The sequence below is a fragment of the Cyprinodon variegatus genome, unplaced genomic scaffold (genome assembly GCF_000732505.1).
Source record: "Cyprinodon variegatus isolate N-32 unplaced genomic scaffold, C_variegatus-1.0 Scaffold737, whole genome shotgun sequence".
Taxonomy (NCBI): domain Eukaryota; kingdom Metazoa; phylum Chordata; class Actinopteri; order Cyprinodontiformes; family Cyprinodontidae; genus Cyprinodon; species Cyprinodon variegatus.
In genome coordinates, this window is record NW_015151190.1 from 351,170 (window position 1) to 368,236 (window position 17,067).

Below are 17,067 nucleotides of genomic sequence, written 5' to 3' on the forward strand. Positions count from 1 at the left end.
ACAACATCAATATTTTCTAAATAAAGACAAACTATACTTTCCTGAAACCTTTGCTAACAAATAGATGCATATATTTAAACATCTATGCTGTGTAAATAAAAGGTGGACAAAATTCTTTCAGGTTTGAGTTCTGGGGCGAACATACTGTATTTCAATTTTCATTACCTACTAATATCCACATTTAATGAATTTGTATCTTATTATTAAAGTAGTTATTTTTCTATGATTTCACTTAAGAATTCTAGATGACTTGCAGAGGCATATAATTTAATCTTTACCCCAAATGATTCAAAATTTACAGTAGTTCTGAAAAGAGCACGAATTCTGTATCTATCATCTTTAATGTTTGTATATTGATGTGCATAATTAACCGCAGTGTTTCTGTTCTGAAGTAGTTGTTAATATGTGCAAATTTTTTATGTTCAATAAGTTTGAACATTCCCCTTCAGAGTATTACTACTGCCACAGTCTGTATTAGAGGGAAAAATGGTAGGGGTGGCTGATGATTGGCTAAGGGTGTCCATGGCCCCCCCTGGCCCCCCATCTAGCTCCACCCCTGGCAAAAAGCTTCCCCTTCTCCTCATCTTGCCTTGTTTGCTCTCCACAACCTTCAGCTACAAAGTCATGCCATCAACAACATCCTGTCACCTGCATCCTATATTCATGTATGAATAAACAGAAACCCTGCATTCCATATTGAGAGTCTTTCTATACATAACATGGGTTATTGGTCCAGTCTTGGAAACAGGATGACAGTTAGGGTCTTTCATGTCAACAGCATGTTCTGTTGTTTAGGCATCTATGCAAAGATTTCATTGAAACCCAATAAAGAATAATGTTGTTTGAGAGCAAACATCTATGATGTCTTTATATCAATGCTTACCTTTATATACAGTCTTCTCTCTCTCCTTCTCTTTTTTTATATAGACATATATTATTTATTGAGGCGCATAGTTCCAGAGTTTGGAATGGGCCTACAGGCTTCAGTCCTATTTAAACAGTATCAACAGCTTCCTATATTGAGCCTATATTAATATTCAGTTAGAAGGATTTTCAGTTTTTTACTCATACATGAGATCAGATTAATGATTGTTGTTTTGCTGGAGGAGGACCCTCCCAGATGATTAGCGCTTGTTCTGACAGGCTCACAAGTTTACGCACAGCTGTGCGCACTGCGCTCAAACTCTTACCTCCTGTAACTGCTCCAGCTCCCTCCTGAGAATGTCTTGATCGGTTTCCAGCTCTGCATATTTAAGCTTCAGCGCCTGGTTCTCCTCCAGGACGGCCAGCCCGCACTCCGCAGCCCGGATCTTCTCCCGGTTGGCCTCGGCCAGCTCCTGGGTGAGCCTCTCCACCTCCGCCCGGTACTGATCCACCGATTCCCCGCATCCTCCACCGGCGGCCATCGCCCCTCTTTCCGCAGTGTGTCTGTGTGCCCCCCCACCCCTGTAGGTGTATTGCGCCGTCGTGTCGGGTGGAGGCAGAGGCAGAGAGGCGGGCGGAGGCTGAAAGATGCTGAGTGTCTGCCCCTCCTATCCTCTCCTCTCTCCTGAGAGGAAGCAGCGGGGAGAAAATATCCCAGAAGGAAAGTCATAACATGGCTCGTATATTTCCATTAATTTCTATATGCAATAAAATAACGAGGAATAAAAACAATAAAATCACCAAATCAAAACAAGGTCAGTGTTGATGACACTCAGCTGAAAGGATGGCATCATTTCTGCTTATTCATGGGTTGAAGGGCGCCACCTGTTGGTAACTTTGAGGTGTAGCAGGTTTTGATAGCCCACAATTCTCTATTCAAACATCTTCAACTGTTCTTTAAAGCAAGGGAGTATGGCAAGACAATTTAACATAAATTCGGTTTCGTCTGACCATCCATAATTACATTCCAGATATCTTAAAATACATTTTGACTAGAAAAAAACACATTTTAACTATTCAGAATGGTAATTTAAGATATCTGTATTTACATTTTGATTAGGTAGTATATTAATTCAAGATATCTTAAATGACATTTTGACTAGTGAAAATTCCTTTCGCGATATCTCAAATTACGACAGCGGATTATTCATTTAAAGTGTCACATATCAGTAATTCATATGTAGGGGCGCTGAAAATAACAGTAAATGGAGCTGATTTAACTTTTCCTCCTGTGGATTAAACTGACAGTAAGGATTTTTTTAATGAATGATCCTCCTGGAAGCCCATTAAAAAGATCATTACATATTTTGACTAGTCAGAATGTCAATTTAAGATATCTTTAATGGAAAAGCTGAATAATTCAAGTTTAAGATATTTATAATTTAGTTTTCACTAGTCAAAACTGCATTTCTCCCATCCTAAAATACATTTAAGATATCATGAATTATCGTGCCATTTAAGATATCTTTAATTAGAATTATGAATAGTCTAAACTAAACTCGAGATATCTTGAAATTACTTTATTACTAGTCAGTAATTCATTCTAGATATCTTAAATTGACTCCTCCATACACGTTAATGGTAAATCTGACATAATTTCAAATAGTCAGAATGTATTTAGAGATATCTCGAATAGGTATTTTGACTAGGGAAAATATAATTAGAGATATCTTAAATCGCTAAAACGTCTAGTCATAAAACAATTTGAGATATCTTGAATGTAAAGGCATTACAACCAAATTTATGTTAAAATGGTTTGCCATAAGGGTATCACTATGCTATAAAAGTTGTTGGGGACGCTCTAAGGGTGGTGGCTAGTGGACCTACAGCTACTCAACCCGAACACTTTCAATAGGGTTTATATTTTCCCAAAATTAGCTCAAACATATATTTATTGAATGCTTTCCTATTGTTGAGAACACAATAATACCACAGTACACTGATATTTATAGTTCTAGACAGATGCCTGCCTTTAGTGCATCATTTATAAAGGGCTCAAAACATTAATATATAAAAAATCATGAATAACACTGAAAAAATTATTGCAACCACTTTTGGCATTTACTTAATCATATTTAGTTTCTTTAACAAAATTGTCCTTCCTTCCTAACATTAAACAATTGTGTTAAAGTAACTAAATATGATTAAGTAAATGCCAGAAGTTGTTGCATAAATTTTTTCAGTGGATACCGATGGCAACATCAATATATCAGGAATCCCTAGTATGAACACAACGTCAATTCATCCATCCATCCATGCATGGCTTCCCTTTCAGCTGCATCAGTGATTATCCTCCTTCACAAGCAGCAAAATCAAATTTAGAGATTTGTGCCATATGTCGTCGATAGCTAAACTCTATGTATTGAACCGTATATTTCAAAAGTCATTTATGCACTGATTTTTATTATTTTTGCTTTAATTCTAGTAGGTTTCTTATATTTTAATTTTAAGTCTGTGTCCTGTGTGTCTGGCTGTCTCTGGGTTGGCTGGAATAGCTATTTCTGAGTCTTGTTGAACTACAAAAGACAAAAAGATATGTTGAGTTTTATTATAGCATTGCATATTTTTTTCTTGTAAACCTGGGGACATATTTTATTGCATGTTGCATATCCCAGTAAATCTGATTCACATTTAAATCTGAAGCTCTCCCTCATTGTGTCTCTTCTCTGCTTAAAAACAGATTTATGAACCTGTCTACCAATATAATGATGCCAGAGAAACACATTTTCAAGATATCTAGAAGTTCTGCAGTCTGATTCTCTGTTAAATAAGAAAACAACTGATATGTGATAATTTTAATAACTCTGAGTAATGGTCCTCCGCGAAGCCTTTTAAATTATATAAAGGTACACTCTCTTGCCATTTTTAGCTGAAAAAGCTCCATATGTGTAACAAACAGATTTCTCGGTAGCATGATCTCTATTTTTTTTTTTTTAACCAACCCCTCTCCTAACTTTTACTGAAACATAAATGCTGCATAAATGTTGCTGTGTCTCTCCCCTTAACTGTTGGCTAAAGGAAATGAGTGAAAAGGGGGGAAAAAGCAGAAAGCATTGGTGGGGACTGTCCCCTCCATGCCAAAGTTGGTGGGAACGTGTCCACCCCAGTCCTTCAGAAAGTTACGCCAGTGCTTTTTAGCCCCATATTTATATGTATTTTAGACCTTCTAATGTGTTATTATTACCTTTAATGAAACAAGTATAACCTATGGTGATTTGCAATGCCCACTAATGTGCAATAATACAAAGAAATTAACAGACAGACAGACAGATAGACAGATAGACTGATAGATAGATAGATAGATAGATAGATAGATAGATAGATAGATAGATAGATAGATAGATAGATAGATAAATAGATAGATAGATGCCTTGCTGTTTTTTTGCTCTTTTGTTATATTCAAAGGTAAAACCAAAATAATAACTACTCCGTCTCAAGATGTGGGACAAGTCCCTTCTATATTAGAGACAGCCAGTATGGGTCTGTTTCTGAAAATAGCCACTCACATCGGACACTTTGATGTTTCCTTTTGTCAGATGTAATCAGTGCTAATGAGAGAGGGCAGGCAGAAGAGAGGAACAGACCTACATCAGAAGTACTGAGAACAAAGACTGAAATGGACCAGTGTCACAGCCTCATCCATATTACCTCCACTGGCCCAACCTAATAACCTTCAGATAAGATCTCATGTAACATTAATGTTGAACGTGTTTTCTTTCTTAAAAACAGCTGGTCTCTTCAACTAAGCTTTTGGCTAAAATCCTATGTTAGATTGTAATAGATGCCCCAATGCTCATCAGCGTTATTCTTTATGCTCAAAATGTTCAGAATCATTTGTCTCTATTTTTATTTTTCATTCTTAATAAATATAGTTTTGCAAAAATAATAGCAGCTACCAATATTTTTCTTATTATCTTTTGATCCAAATTCAGCATTTAAACGTCCATGGCAGTGATCTTACTATGCAGGGCACCTCTTTATTTTAGCAGTCTTTTCAAAAGCTGTGACATCTCCTGACCACAACCTATTTAGGAGACCTCAGATTATCTGTCAGCCTTAGATGTAACGTCTGGTGTCTCCAGGATCTCTATTTTCCACTGCTATTGTTTATTTAGAAGCAGGACACCAGTAGAGAGCTGAAAATTTGAATACATCTTCATATTCAGATTTCTACAGATGAACTGACCGATAATTTCACCAACTGTGACAAAAAAGCCAAATCCATCTGGAAAAAAAAAAAAAAAACATGAACTCAGATTTGTCTTCACATGTTTTATCCTCTGAGTTCTGATAACTGACTTTAATAAATTGTTTATTTAATACTTTGTATTTATCTTTATACTAATCTCCTGGATAACCAATNATAGATAGATAGATAGATAGATAGATAGATAGATAGATAGATAGATAGATAGATAGATAGATAGATAGATAGATAGATAGATAGATAGATAGATAAATAGATAGATAGATAGATAGATAGATAGATAAATAGATAGATAGACATTTTCCCCCTAATAAATTAACTAATCCTTTGAAAACTGCTTCCTCTTTGTTTTTTTTTCTCTCATGTTTTTGAAGTGTTTGCTTACTGTTCTAAAACAACATAATGACAAATTCTGTTTTATTTTTGGTCTGGTTTACTCTTTTTCTATTGTTGTTTATGCCTGGCTGTTCTCTGTTTAACTGCAGTCTTTTGTATTTTAATGCAGCCATTGTGAGAGGGATCCAAAATCATTATTTTTATCCCGTAAAATTGCTTTGTGCTTGTTATGTATTTTTTTTTATCTCATTAATTACTTTTTGTTTTTGTTTTTTATTTCAGAGCATATAATATTAATACCCCAACCCCCATGCTCCTCCCTTCAGCCACAAAGGTTGTTGTATCTCCCATATTATCTCTAGCAGTCTACTGATCTACCCAGCAAAGGCTGCCAACTTGTCACAAAACTGTTTTATGTATTAGGTAATTTATTACATGGTTTAGTCTACTTTACTTAGCATTAGTCATCCATGTTAGGGGGTGTTTGTAGGATATTTGGTCCACAGGAAAACAAGGTCAGTTATATTCTGGGCTTTTTGCTCTGGTGTCAAAGTATATCTGATAAATGAGGGGCACAGATAAAATGGGTAAAAAGATTTCCGCTGAAAAGGGTGGAATTACTTTTAACAGCTACCTATTTTAGTATGCTGCCTTAACCATGATCTAATTTGGTCCCTGGCTATTAACAGTTATCTCTAATTAATTATACTACCCACAATGTGATAAATTGCTGTAAAACAGTGGTCAAGGTTATCTGTTGCTACATGCCAACTATTTTCGTCGTCTTTAACTCTGGCTTTGCAGTCGGCAATAAATTACTCATACGGGCTGTAAACAAAAGATATGGCGGGGTGAAAAGTTTAGCCTTTCTCATAAACCTATAATCAGCCCTGGTTCTGTTAAAACAGTTGCTGATTTGATCATCAAGGTGGTGATTTGCAATGTTTCTCAGAACTTGCAATAATTTATGCATAACTGACTTTAATATAGAGGTATGATTAGGTCAGATCACTGTTATAAAATGATTTTACATTTGTTTCTCTTGCTTTAAAGAAACAACTTTTTTCCAACATTGACATGCTCTAAAGTTGTTTTTTGTGTGTTTTTGTAATCTGAAGTAAGCACACAGTTATAAAGATATTGCATTAGGTGATATTTTCGCCTTTGGACTGATTTGACAAGCTCTCCAAATCATTGAGCTGACCTGCAAGCAACCTCATCTTGCAAGTCCAAATTAAGATAAGGAGAGGTTGTCAGAGAGTCAAACAGATGAACTTCTCATGACATGGTCCTATCTTATCTTTTACAAGGAAGTTTGGCGTCATGAAAAAAAGCTCAGCGTCGTCCTCTAAAATAACATAAGAGACATGTTAGAGTATAGTTTATAAAGCTTAAGCTGAACAAAAACTATACATGGGGGAAGATTTGGGGTGTTATGTTTCAAAAGAAAGAAGCAGAACTCCTTTTAGAAGTTCAGTTTATTGGTAAATGAAAAGCTCATTTAGTTAGTTACATACCTGCAGTCTTATCTCACTTTGCACGTACAGCATAGAATGTAACACATTTTTTTACAATTAAAGGGACATTCTGTTGACTATGGTACAATAATGCATAAAGTTTTTTCTTACAAAAATATATATAAAAATATTTTTACATTTTAAGACATTTAGGGGGCAATTATTATGTCATAGCAGAGATTTCGCTGAATGTGTGGGTAGGAGTGTGTGCTGGTCAAAGCTGCCTGCGTCGGGGTGGATCTGAAGTACAGCCTCGACTGCACCGGGTCAGGTGTCCAACGAGACAGCCAGAACATTGATTCTAGAGGCGCTTTCTTGGAAGAGACAAAGAGGGGAAAAAAAATCTATAATTTTCCTGTTGTTTTACACTGAAAACCATATTTTATTATTTGTCATAGTACCTCATAATAAAGTAAGGGATGACTGGTTAAATGTTGGCTGGTCATCACTTCTATTTCCTTCATGGTTTCAGCCTTTCTCCACTTAGCCCTGCGGTTCTGAAACCAAATCTGAAGCACAACAGCACAGATAAGAAAATACATTTTAGTAGAATGTGACAGCTGCATAGCAATGAAACAAAGGTGTTGTTTTAGAGGCACTAAATGGAGAGCAGTTTAAGAGATGTGCTGGATTACCCTGTCAAGGTCAATTAGCCGTTTACTGCCAAAGTCAGAAAAAGTCCCAGATAAAAAAAACAACAGTGCATTTAAACAGACATCCTATTGCATTCATGCCATAAGATATTCAATTGTGGATAACTTTAAAAATCATCAATTCTTACTCCAGAACAAAAAAGTTTTACTTTTTTCTCATTATATTTGTATACGGAAATAATATCAAAGATAAAGTTTTAGAATATTTTTATGTCTATGAATATGCAGAGCCATTAATCGTTTTATTGAAAAAGCTTTTTTTTTTTTCTTTTTAGGAGATTATAAGAGATCACCTCTGTTTATTAAGGTAAAGCACAGTATATAGATCAGGGGTCTGCAACATGTGGCTCCACAGCAACATATGGCTCTATGGAGCCTCCACAATGGCTCAATAAATTTGAATTTTGAAATACCAGTCTTAAATGCTTGCATTTACTTAAATATTTAAAGTGAATTGCGTTAAAAGAACCAGACTTTTTTTTTAAATCTATTTTTTCTTATATTTAGCTTGGAAATTATATATTTTAAACATAATTGACCTTGAATAATATTCTATTTAAGAAAATCCACGCTTCTTCTTTTTTTTCCTGGTATTTCAAAACTTAAAAATACAAATTAAATTGTCTACAATATGAACATATTACCTGTGTCAGATATTGTACAAATATAAGTTTTCTTTTATTAAAAGGTCATGTTGCATTTAAATCTAAATGACTTTTTTTCGCTGGACTTTTACCATCCATCTCATTTTGGGAAATTCTCGCCTATTTTGCAAACCCAAATTGAAAAGCAAAAAACTTAGGACTATAAACCCAAATTACATGTGTGATACATTATTTCAAAGCTAACATCTTAGTTTCTGAATATATAAATGTAAATAGGGTGAGTAAAACACAGCCCAAACTGCATCAGTTCAAACATTGTTGTTTTTTTAATTCTTGAAAATAATAGGTGTTTTTTGAACAGCAGTAATAAAGACATGCTTGCTTTTTGTGGCCATGTTTACAATTTGAGATGCTGCTATAGCTGTGTTAATTGTAGCCTGGTGCTCGCTGTGTCCATAAAATGAACTTGGTTGAATTGTGGAGAATCTAAGTTTTCCAACGATGTCAAAGATGTCTACATTAGTAAACATTTTACCAGTGTAATGTTCATACATTCTGAGTTATTAGTTGAAAACGCTTTAAAACGGGTTTGCAGCAACCTGATAAATTTAAGGAGGTCAAAAGGCTCTTTGCATTTTAAAGGTTGCAGATTCTGATATAGATCACAAGCTGACGCTTAAGCCTTCATTTCTGTTACTTATGCATATCTGATGAAAACATGATCGTAAGAAAGATTAGAATATTACACAAGACCAATAGAAGAAGCCATTTCAATACAAAATGTGTGTTTTAAAAAAAAATTAAATCTGCTCACCTTTTCTTATTTTCAAAGGTACTTTTAATCTCACAAATGGGGCTCATGGAAACACATATTCTCATGTACTGAAGATGAATATTTTCTGATTATAAGTAAACAGGTGTACCTGTATTCGTCCCTCAGTGAGCTGAAGGCGCGAGGCTAACTCATCTCTAGTGTTGACGTCTGGATAGTGAGTCTGCTGGAAAACTGTCTCCAGCTCCTGCACCTGGAATGGTGTGAAAGTCACCCTGGTTTGCCTTTTCCTCTTCTGACCTGTAACTGAACAATTCTTTATTATTCCTTGTTTTAAGCATTTAGAGTAAATAAACGTCCTATTTATAGGAATGTAATCCACTAATTTTGCAAATATTATACTTACCTTTACTTTCTTTGGCAGCCTTTGGAGACTCTTCACATATTTTTTGTTGAAAATCTATCAACAGATCCAACATCTAAGCTTCAACGGGAAATCTTTCTTTTAAGGTTACATTATAAACCATACTGTTAATAGTAGATTTGAAATATTACCTGTGTTAGAGTTCTGGTTGTGTACCTGAGTGTTTTCTTTAATTACAGACCAGTTTCGATGAACTCTTTCAACTTTTCTGATATGTGTTGGTCTTCTTAGGATTTCTTCAATAGAGTGGGAAATGTTTTTGTTTTGTTGTGCTTCTCTTTCTTCCTCCGCATTGATCTGTTTTTCTCTGTTTTCTCCTGTCCACATATCCAAAAGTTTGTCTCCCATCATCAGCATACTCGTCATCATAAGTCCCTTTTGGATAAAAGCTGAAGATATTTAAGATTCAAAAGATCTCCTCTGTCAGTCGTTGTCCTGCATAAGGATCCCTCAGGGTAAACAAATTCTGCAGTGTTCCCTCAGTCAGAAAATGACAATGTGGTTTCCTTCCTCCACAGGCAGTCTATGTTTGACCTGCATCACATGTTCATCATGTAGGTGGAGCATCAGAGGAGACCAGAATATTTCCAGGAAAACATCAATAATTATCCTACAATGCATTCATCCAATTAGTGGAAACTCTCAGTGTTTTACAGAACACTTATAGATTTGACCTTTCTCAGTTTGATCAAGAGGAATGATAACTTCCAACATTGCATAATAAACTGCAGACAACCTATAATCTTAGTAGCTTGATTGAAACTTAGGTAATATTCAACTACAAAACACATTTGCTTCTCTTTCTTATCACCTGATTTACAGCTAATTCTTATCACCTTGGCCTTGATATCCTTTCTCACCCTGCTGTTCTCCTTGTCCATTCAGAAACTCGGGAAAGATTCATCACATTATAAAAAGAGCCCTTAATTAGGGAATTTGTCTCCCTCTAGTGGTCTCTGTTAATAGTTGACAGTTCTGTCAAGACATTTCCAGTATATTGTAACTGAAGCTCTATTTTGTATTACAAAAGGAAATAGAAAAAATAGAAAACATATATATTTTTTATTTTTATATTCAAGGTAAAATATTCAACTTAAGGGTTGGAAAAAGATACAAGAAGTTCAATAATATCAGATTTCCAAGAAGGAATATCAGGGTAGTCTATCCAACCACAACCTTAACATCAAGTATTGGCTGCTTTACGTCTGTTCCAAATTGACCATATGCAACATATACTGTAGATTCTTTACTGCCCCTAAAGTAAGTTACATGTAGATGTTAATAGCAGTAGGCTGGAAGGATTTCCTCTATCATCTGAAGAAGCCTTTGAGTGAAGACACTCTGTTGTCGTTTGACAGTCTATTGAAGAGTATAATCAGCATTTTCCATAATATTCTTTATTTGATCAACGATGCTTCATGGTAAAAATAATCTTCAGGAGGTTCTTAGGAGTTCCCACAACAGAGTTGGTGTTTTTTATTTTTATTTTTTTCCAAAGGATTCGCTCCTATGTTACTACCCCCAACAGATGATTGTAGAAGAGATCATAGGTATAACAGGGAGATACCTGATCTATGTCCAAAATGCACAGAGGATAGAGGGACTCTGGTCCACTGTAAGTGGTATTGCAGAGTATAAAAACTGGTATACAGTTTTGGAAAGAAGTACAAGGTGCTATAGAAAACATAATAAACAGATAATATTTGAGCCAAGGTTGTTTGTGTTTGGATTATTCCTTGAAAAACATATTTACACAAAAAATGAAAGAGTGTTTATAAACTTAAGTTTACTTATTGCAAAGAAATGTATATCTATATATTGGAAAAAGACTCACAGACCGAGCATACACCAATGGCTGCAGCAGATGTTATCTGTCCTTCCTCTGGAAAAAATCATGTATATATTAAAGGACAAACAGGACCTGTTTGAATCTATTTGGAACTCCTTCATTAATTATGTTAAGACTCTGAATATCTAAAAAAAAAAAAAGTGCAAGTGATTGAAGAACAAGTGAACCGCAGTTTCCAAAGACAATTTATTGGAGGACAAATACCGTCAACTTTAATTTTCATTATAAGAGGCTAAGTATGAAATGTGATCAGTTGCATTGGAGTAAATGTTGTGGGAGGCAATTTGTTGTCTGTATTTTATTTTGACTTGAACAGTAACGTAAATATTGCTGTGATTACATTCTGTATATTGTTCAAGATGTTTGTTTAAATTGCTAAAATTTGAATAAATATATTTTGGGGAAAAAAATAAAAAAGAAGAGATCATACTCTCAGCAACATATAGAAGATAGACTTATATAAGATGTACGCATCCTGCTGCAAACACTGAAGGATCCAAGCTTCCGCAAAAAATAACGTCTGCTCTGTCAGTTCTTTTAGACAGATTACCAGTTGCTTCAAAGCAAACAGCAGGTGGTCCTTGAAGTTGTTTTTTGCCTGCTTAGGTGTAATAGAGTCTTTGTAAGATATTTTGATGTGGGATGTCAGGGTAAAAGTAGAATTGGTAGCTGAGTTTTCTTTGGCACTTAACAATACAGGAGGACTTCCACATTACTGCTTCCTTGGCCACACTAAGGTAAATAGTGGCTCTAGAATCCCACAGAGCTGCTCTGCACAGGCCGGTCAAGACTCTGGGGTTGACACCATCAGCACCTGATGCTGGGCGGATTGCTTTGGAGATGAACGGGTAGTTGAAATTTGCATTTAACATGTCTGAAGTGTTGATTTCTTTGGAGGAGTGGCTGACAAACTCTTGGAAGTTTTGAGTGTATGACAGAGTAGGGCGTGATTAGTGGCATTAGTTATTATCACAAATTCATTGGGCTGTTGTGTCTGTAGCTTAGCAACAGTTGAACTGATGTCATAATACAGAGTTCTGGCAACAGCAGATGAAGTGCAAACAAGTGCCAAAATAACACTTGTGAACTCCCTGGGTAAATAAAAAGTTCAATGCCTTGGCTGTAGAGATGAATCTTCACACATGTCCTGGATGACATTGTCTGTTGTTTTAAAGCACTGCAAAGCCACCTTCCTTGCTTTTGCTGCCTAGCTTTAAATCTTTGTTCATGTAATCAGAAAGTCAGGCCGAGAAACACTCAAGTCCAGGAAATGATCCTGCAGCCATGTTTCAGTGAAACACAAAAATCTAATACTCAAGATTCTGTCAGGGTCTTTGCTAGGGCTGTGAGTTATTTTAGCTTGTTTGCTAAATATACATATAAATAAAACAAATACACTTTATTGGGATCTTTGGAACATTGTACCCCAGTAAGTTTTTTGCACTCATAAATTAATGTTCAACCCCTGTAGATAAATAGGGTCCCATAGTGTTTGAATATATATAATAACAAACAGTAGTTGACTTTCTCACTAAGTATGAACTCGAACATATCCTATCTGTTTTCTGACTGTTATATAAAACATGTGTAGGCTGGGTTTCTAGATCAAATATTAGAGGCACATTTCAGCCCTAAACTATTCATAAAAATGAAGCTCTAGCGGAAGTTCAATTGAAGAAACTCTGGCTTACCTCCATCCAATCAGAAGCTGATCCGTCTCTGACGTGAGCCAATCAGCTTCGAACTACTCCACCACGAAGCCCAATCAGCATCCTGCTTTCACTTCATAAGCACCTTCAAATCCCCGTCTCAGCCCGCTATCCAGCAAACGCAATGTCAGATTTTATTCAGACGACAATTCACCCACCTCCATCCCCTCCTCCGCCATCGTAATTGAGTCGTCTTCCATGACATGACTTCTACCCCAACCTCATCAGAGAGTATTAATCCCAGTCGTCACCATCCCTCGTCTCATTGCAATTGGTCCGGCAGAGACCACCATGTTGAGCCCGGTTCTGCCAGAGGTTTCTTCCCAAAGGGGAGTTTTTCCTCTCCACTGTCGCTTCATGCTTGCTCATCATGGACAGTTCATGGTACCTGCATCACCAAGCAAGACCTCTACATCCTGAGTCTCTGAGTGAAGCCCCGGTGTCAGCTCCTGTAGTCTCTGGTCCCACAACACAGCTCAAGCAGATCACCTCGTTAACCAGCTCGAACTAAACCACCACCAGCTTCAGGCCAGGGGAAACATCCCTATTCTCATTCATCTACTTATGCATGTTAAAGCATAATTCAGCATGAATGTTCCTGCCGAGGCCTGAGCGCCAAAGACTATACTTTCTTATTAATAAAATTCTTCCAATTATCTTTTCTCTCTGTGCGAGTTTTTCAGATTGAAATGGCAGATTGTAATTTAAACCTCTTTCCATTTAACCCAGTGACTATGACTTTGGCTGTTAGAAAATGACAATATTACTTCCTGTTAGAAAAAACATGTTGGTAAAATTAAAATATATATTTAAAGTTAAAATATGTCAGAGCTAAGAATATTTTTGGCCTTGTCGTCATACTGCAGGCCTGGTGTCTCTCTCTCTCTCTTCTCTGCAGGGCATGATGGACAGGTGCGGTTCATCTCTGTTAATTTGGAGCCCCCTTTAAGGAGCTTGGACCAGGAGGAGGACGTCAAGGCCAGGTTTCTGAGACGTTCAGGGTGTAAACGTGGTCGGGTAGGAGCCTGGAAATGGATGGTCGTTTGGTGCATGGCGCGTGTTTTGAAGTCGCTTGTGGAGAAATGTCCTGGCCCATGAGTAGTGAGGAAACAGGAAGCGATTTTTGTGGGATGGAAGAGGGAAATAGTGACAATGAAGAAGGTTGGAAGATAGCAACGTCAAAAAATGAGAAAAAGCGGAAAAAGCAGAGATCAGTTGAAGGGGAGTCCAGTTTAGAACAATCAAGTTATGATCAATCCATACATTCCACAACAAAACAAAATGAATACAAAGTCATATTCAAAGTCGTTAATCAGGCAGACTCTTTTACAAATTGGAATCTGGTTCACTTTACAAAAAACATAAATAAACTTGTTGGAGAAGTCAGAGGTGCCAGAATCCTGTACAGTGGAGACCTGTTAATAAACTGCAGAGACAGCGCCCAGCAAGGCAAAGCCATACGAATCAACAAAATTGACGGGATAAGAGTTCAGTGCAGTTTAGTGGAGAACAAAAAGATCACCAGGGGAGTCATTGGAGGAGTTCCTCTAAGAGTGTCTGAAAAGGAAATTCTAGAAAACATAAGTGGTGCAAAAATAAAAGAAGTAAAACGGTTAAAAACAACAAGAAACGGAGAAAGATCTGACAGTTTATCTGTGTTAATTAAATTCGAGGAAGAGCAATTACCCAGTAAAGTTTTCATTAGTTACATCAGCTGTAATGTTAAAATCTACAATCCTCCACCTTTGAGATGTTTCAAATGCCAAAAATTCAGACACATAGCAGCAGTTTGTAAAGGAAAAAAGAGATGTGGAAGGCGTGCAGGAGAACATGAATACAAAAAATGTGGAAAAGAAGCTCAAATCAAATGCTGTAACTGTGGTGGAGAACATACTGCTGCATATCGCGGCTGTGAAGTGAGCAAAACACATGGTAAATTTAAAACCTCTGGAGAAATGTCCAAAAATGGAAGAAGACTCAATAATTGTTAAAAAGAAAGATTTTGTTCTATTCATGGTTGAAGTGATCAATTGTACTCCACAGACGACAAGAAAAACGGAAAAAATAAAAATAATAGTGAAAGCTGCAGAAAAATATCTGGAAGATTTAAACTGGGAAATGGTTGAAAGCATGATGGGAAAACCGATAGGACCAGAAACTGGCAGAGTGACAATGATTTAAAGATAAATTAAAATTATAAGGGCAAATGTGATTAAGTATATATTTTGTTGTGTTAAGTTACACAGGGTTTTTTTTTTTTCTGGGGTGAATCGTTTCCTGTTTCCTTGCTTTACTCCATATCAGTTGGTGGCGGTAATGCACTTCTCACAAGTTTGCCATCCGCCATGAAACCTCACAAGAAGAAGAAGAAGAAGAAGGAGGGTGGTCAGTTCTTTCTCGCTACCAGCGTGGTATATGACCTACCAGCTTGCTTCTTGATTTCTCTAAAAGCCAGCTCTAATTCCTTGTCTCTGTATTTTCCCTCCTAGTTACCAACCAAGCCAATTGAACCTCCAAGCCTGGACCTTCCTCATCTGTTGGATCTCTCAGGTCACAGTCTGCTGCAGCCCTCCTCCAGGAGCCCGCCTGCCTGTCCACCCTCCTACACACCATCACCAGACAGAGAGAATCTCAGTTAGCACCTGGACCCAGGACACCATCCTTCCAAGCCAAAAACAACCTCAAACCCTGTGAGTTCAGCATTCTCCACCTTCCCACCTCTTGTGACCAGTTATTCACCATCACCCAATCTTTTCCCCAAGCAGAACCCAGAAAGATCCTGCCAGACACTATTTCCTGTACCTTATTAAATAAAGCTTTTCCTTAACCAAACAAACTGTCCCCTTGGTTGCCCTGATTCAGAGTCATTCTTGACACCTTGAGTATAAGTGAAATCTACCTTCTAGTGCATTTTGCTCAGTTCTCTGTTAACTATTTTAGTTTCTGATTGGAGGTATGTGTATATCTAAGACTTCACCTTGTGAGGGGTCAGAAAAATAAATCATTCGAGTATGAACTATGTAGCGAATGGCTAAAGCTCTCTCACGAAACCCAAAGCATGTAAAGGTGAAGACATGTGCCACACACAGTACATGTGACAAATATTGTATGTTAAAATTACAAGGTCACACAAAGGATTGTGGGCAACTGTATCATGGCTGCTGATAGAGATATGGGGAGGATCCTATGCTAACTGCTTGCTTCTGGTTCTAGCTCCTTTCTAAATGTTCAGGTAGCCCCTATGAGGCTAACATGGCTTAAATGTCCTTACTAATTTGAGGTGTTCAGCTTGAAGATCTTGTCTGGCCTTTGAACCCAAGGTTTCTTATACTACAAGCAAGAAACATACCCCTGGACCAAGGAATCTACTATGCAGGGCCCTTTAAGGACATAACCCATTAGCTTTTGTGCGGTTAACTAGTGATTTGTTCTGATTTCACACACTTCTAAGTTTTTGTGTTAGCAGGAATTCTTTGGTCTAACACTCTGAGTCTTGCTTTGAATGTGAGGGGTCTCGTGTTTAAATCCCAGCCCTTTGACGCCCTCTAAGGAAACATGCACATGAGCTGCCAAAGCAAATTCCTTAATCGACAATAGGTTTGACATATGGAACTTAAAACCACTTGTTTCTAGAACTTTGATTGTTTAAATTGGATGTCCCAAACCGAGAGTTTTAATGTGAAGTATGCATGCTCTAGTACAGAGGGAAATTCTCCTGGTGTTTTACAAACATCTTTTGGCATCTATCGTATTTTAAAAATATATATTTTTTGCAGGCTCTTCCCTTATCAATGCCTAAAATTTCCTCCTGACTCTCTTCTCAAGATCCTCTTAAATGTATTCCCAGTATCACCTACATCACCAAATCACCTCTCATATAAGTGGGAGTGATTAACAAAAACAAGTGGCAATTACACATAGGGGGTGCAATGAAAACATTGATACCTTTTTTTAGAAGCACAAGTTAATTCAGAATCAGAAATACTTTAATAATCCCAGAGGGAATTACATTTTTTACATGCTCCAGTTACAGTTTTATATATATACACACATCCAACTACACAATATAAT

The 17,067-nt window shown here is 36.8% G+C and overlaps 2 protein-coding genes across 5 annotated transcripts in view; both read right to left on the reverse strand.

Annotated features, from left to right (window-relative positions):
* LOC107097966 (protein bicaudal D homolog 1-like) overlaps positions 1-1,689 on the reverse strand; it is a 39,365-nt gene extending 37,676 nt beyond the window's left edge. For 2 of the 3 annotated variants that reach the window (XM_015395359.1, XM_015395360.1), the window contains exon 1: positions 1,191-1,688. In XM_015395359.1, coding sequence (XP_015250845.1) covers positions 1,191-1,406 — 216 coding nt within the window. In that variant the 5' untranslated portion in view covers positions 1,407-1,688. Of the gene's footprint in view, positions 1-1,190 lie in introns of all 3 variants that reach the window. The other variant, XM_015395358.1, reaches the window with a different exon arrangement.
* Positions 1,690-6,994: 5,305 nt separating this feature from the next.
* LOC107097956 (intestine-specific homeobox-like) lies at positions 6,995-9,910 on the reverse strand. Of its 2 annotated transcripts, none has more exons than XM_015395338.1 (5): positions 9,570-9,910; positions 9,421-9,474; positions 9,166-9,314; positions 7,386-7,493; positions 6,995-7,298 (listed from the first exon to the last, which is right to left on the reverse strand). In XM_015395338.1, the coding sequence occupies exons 1-5, from the start codon at positions 9,805-9,807 to the stop codon at positions 7,134-7,136; spliced, it is 714 nt and encodes a 237-aa protein (XP_015250824.1). In that variant the 5' UTR covers positions 9,808-9,910; the 3' UTR covers positions 6,995-7,133. The 2 variants fall into 2 exon arrangements, with proteins under 2 accessions (XP_015250824.1, XP_015250823.1); XM_015395337.1 differs by having other exon boundaries at positions 9,166-9,320.
* Positions 9,911-17,067: the final 7,157 nt, after the last annotated feature.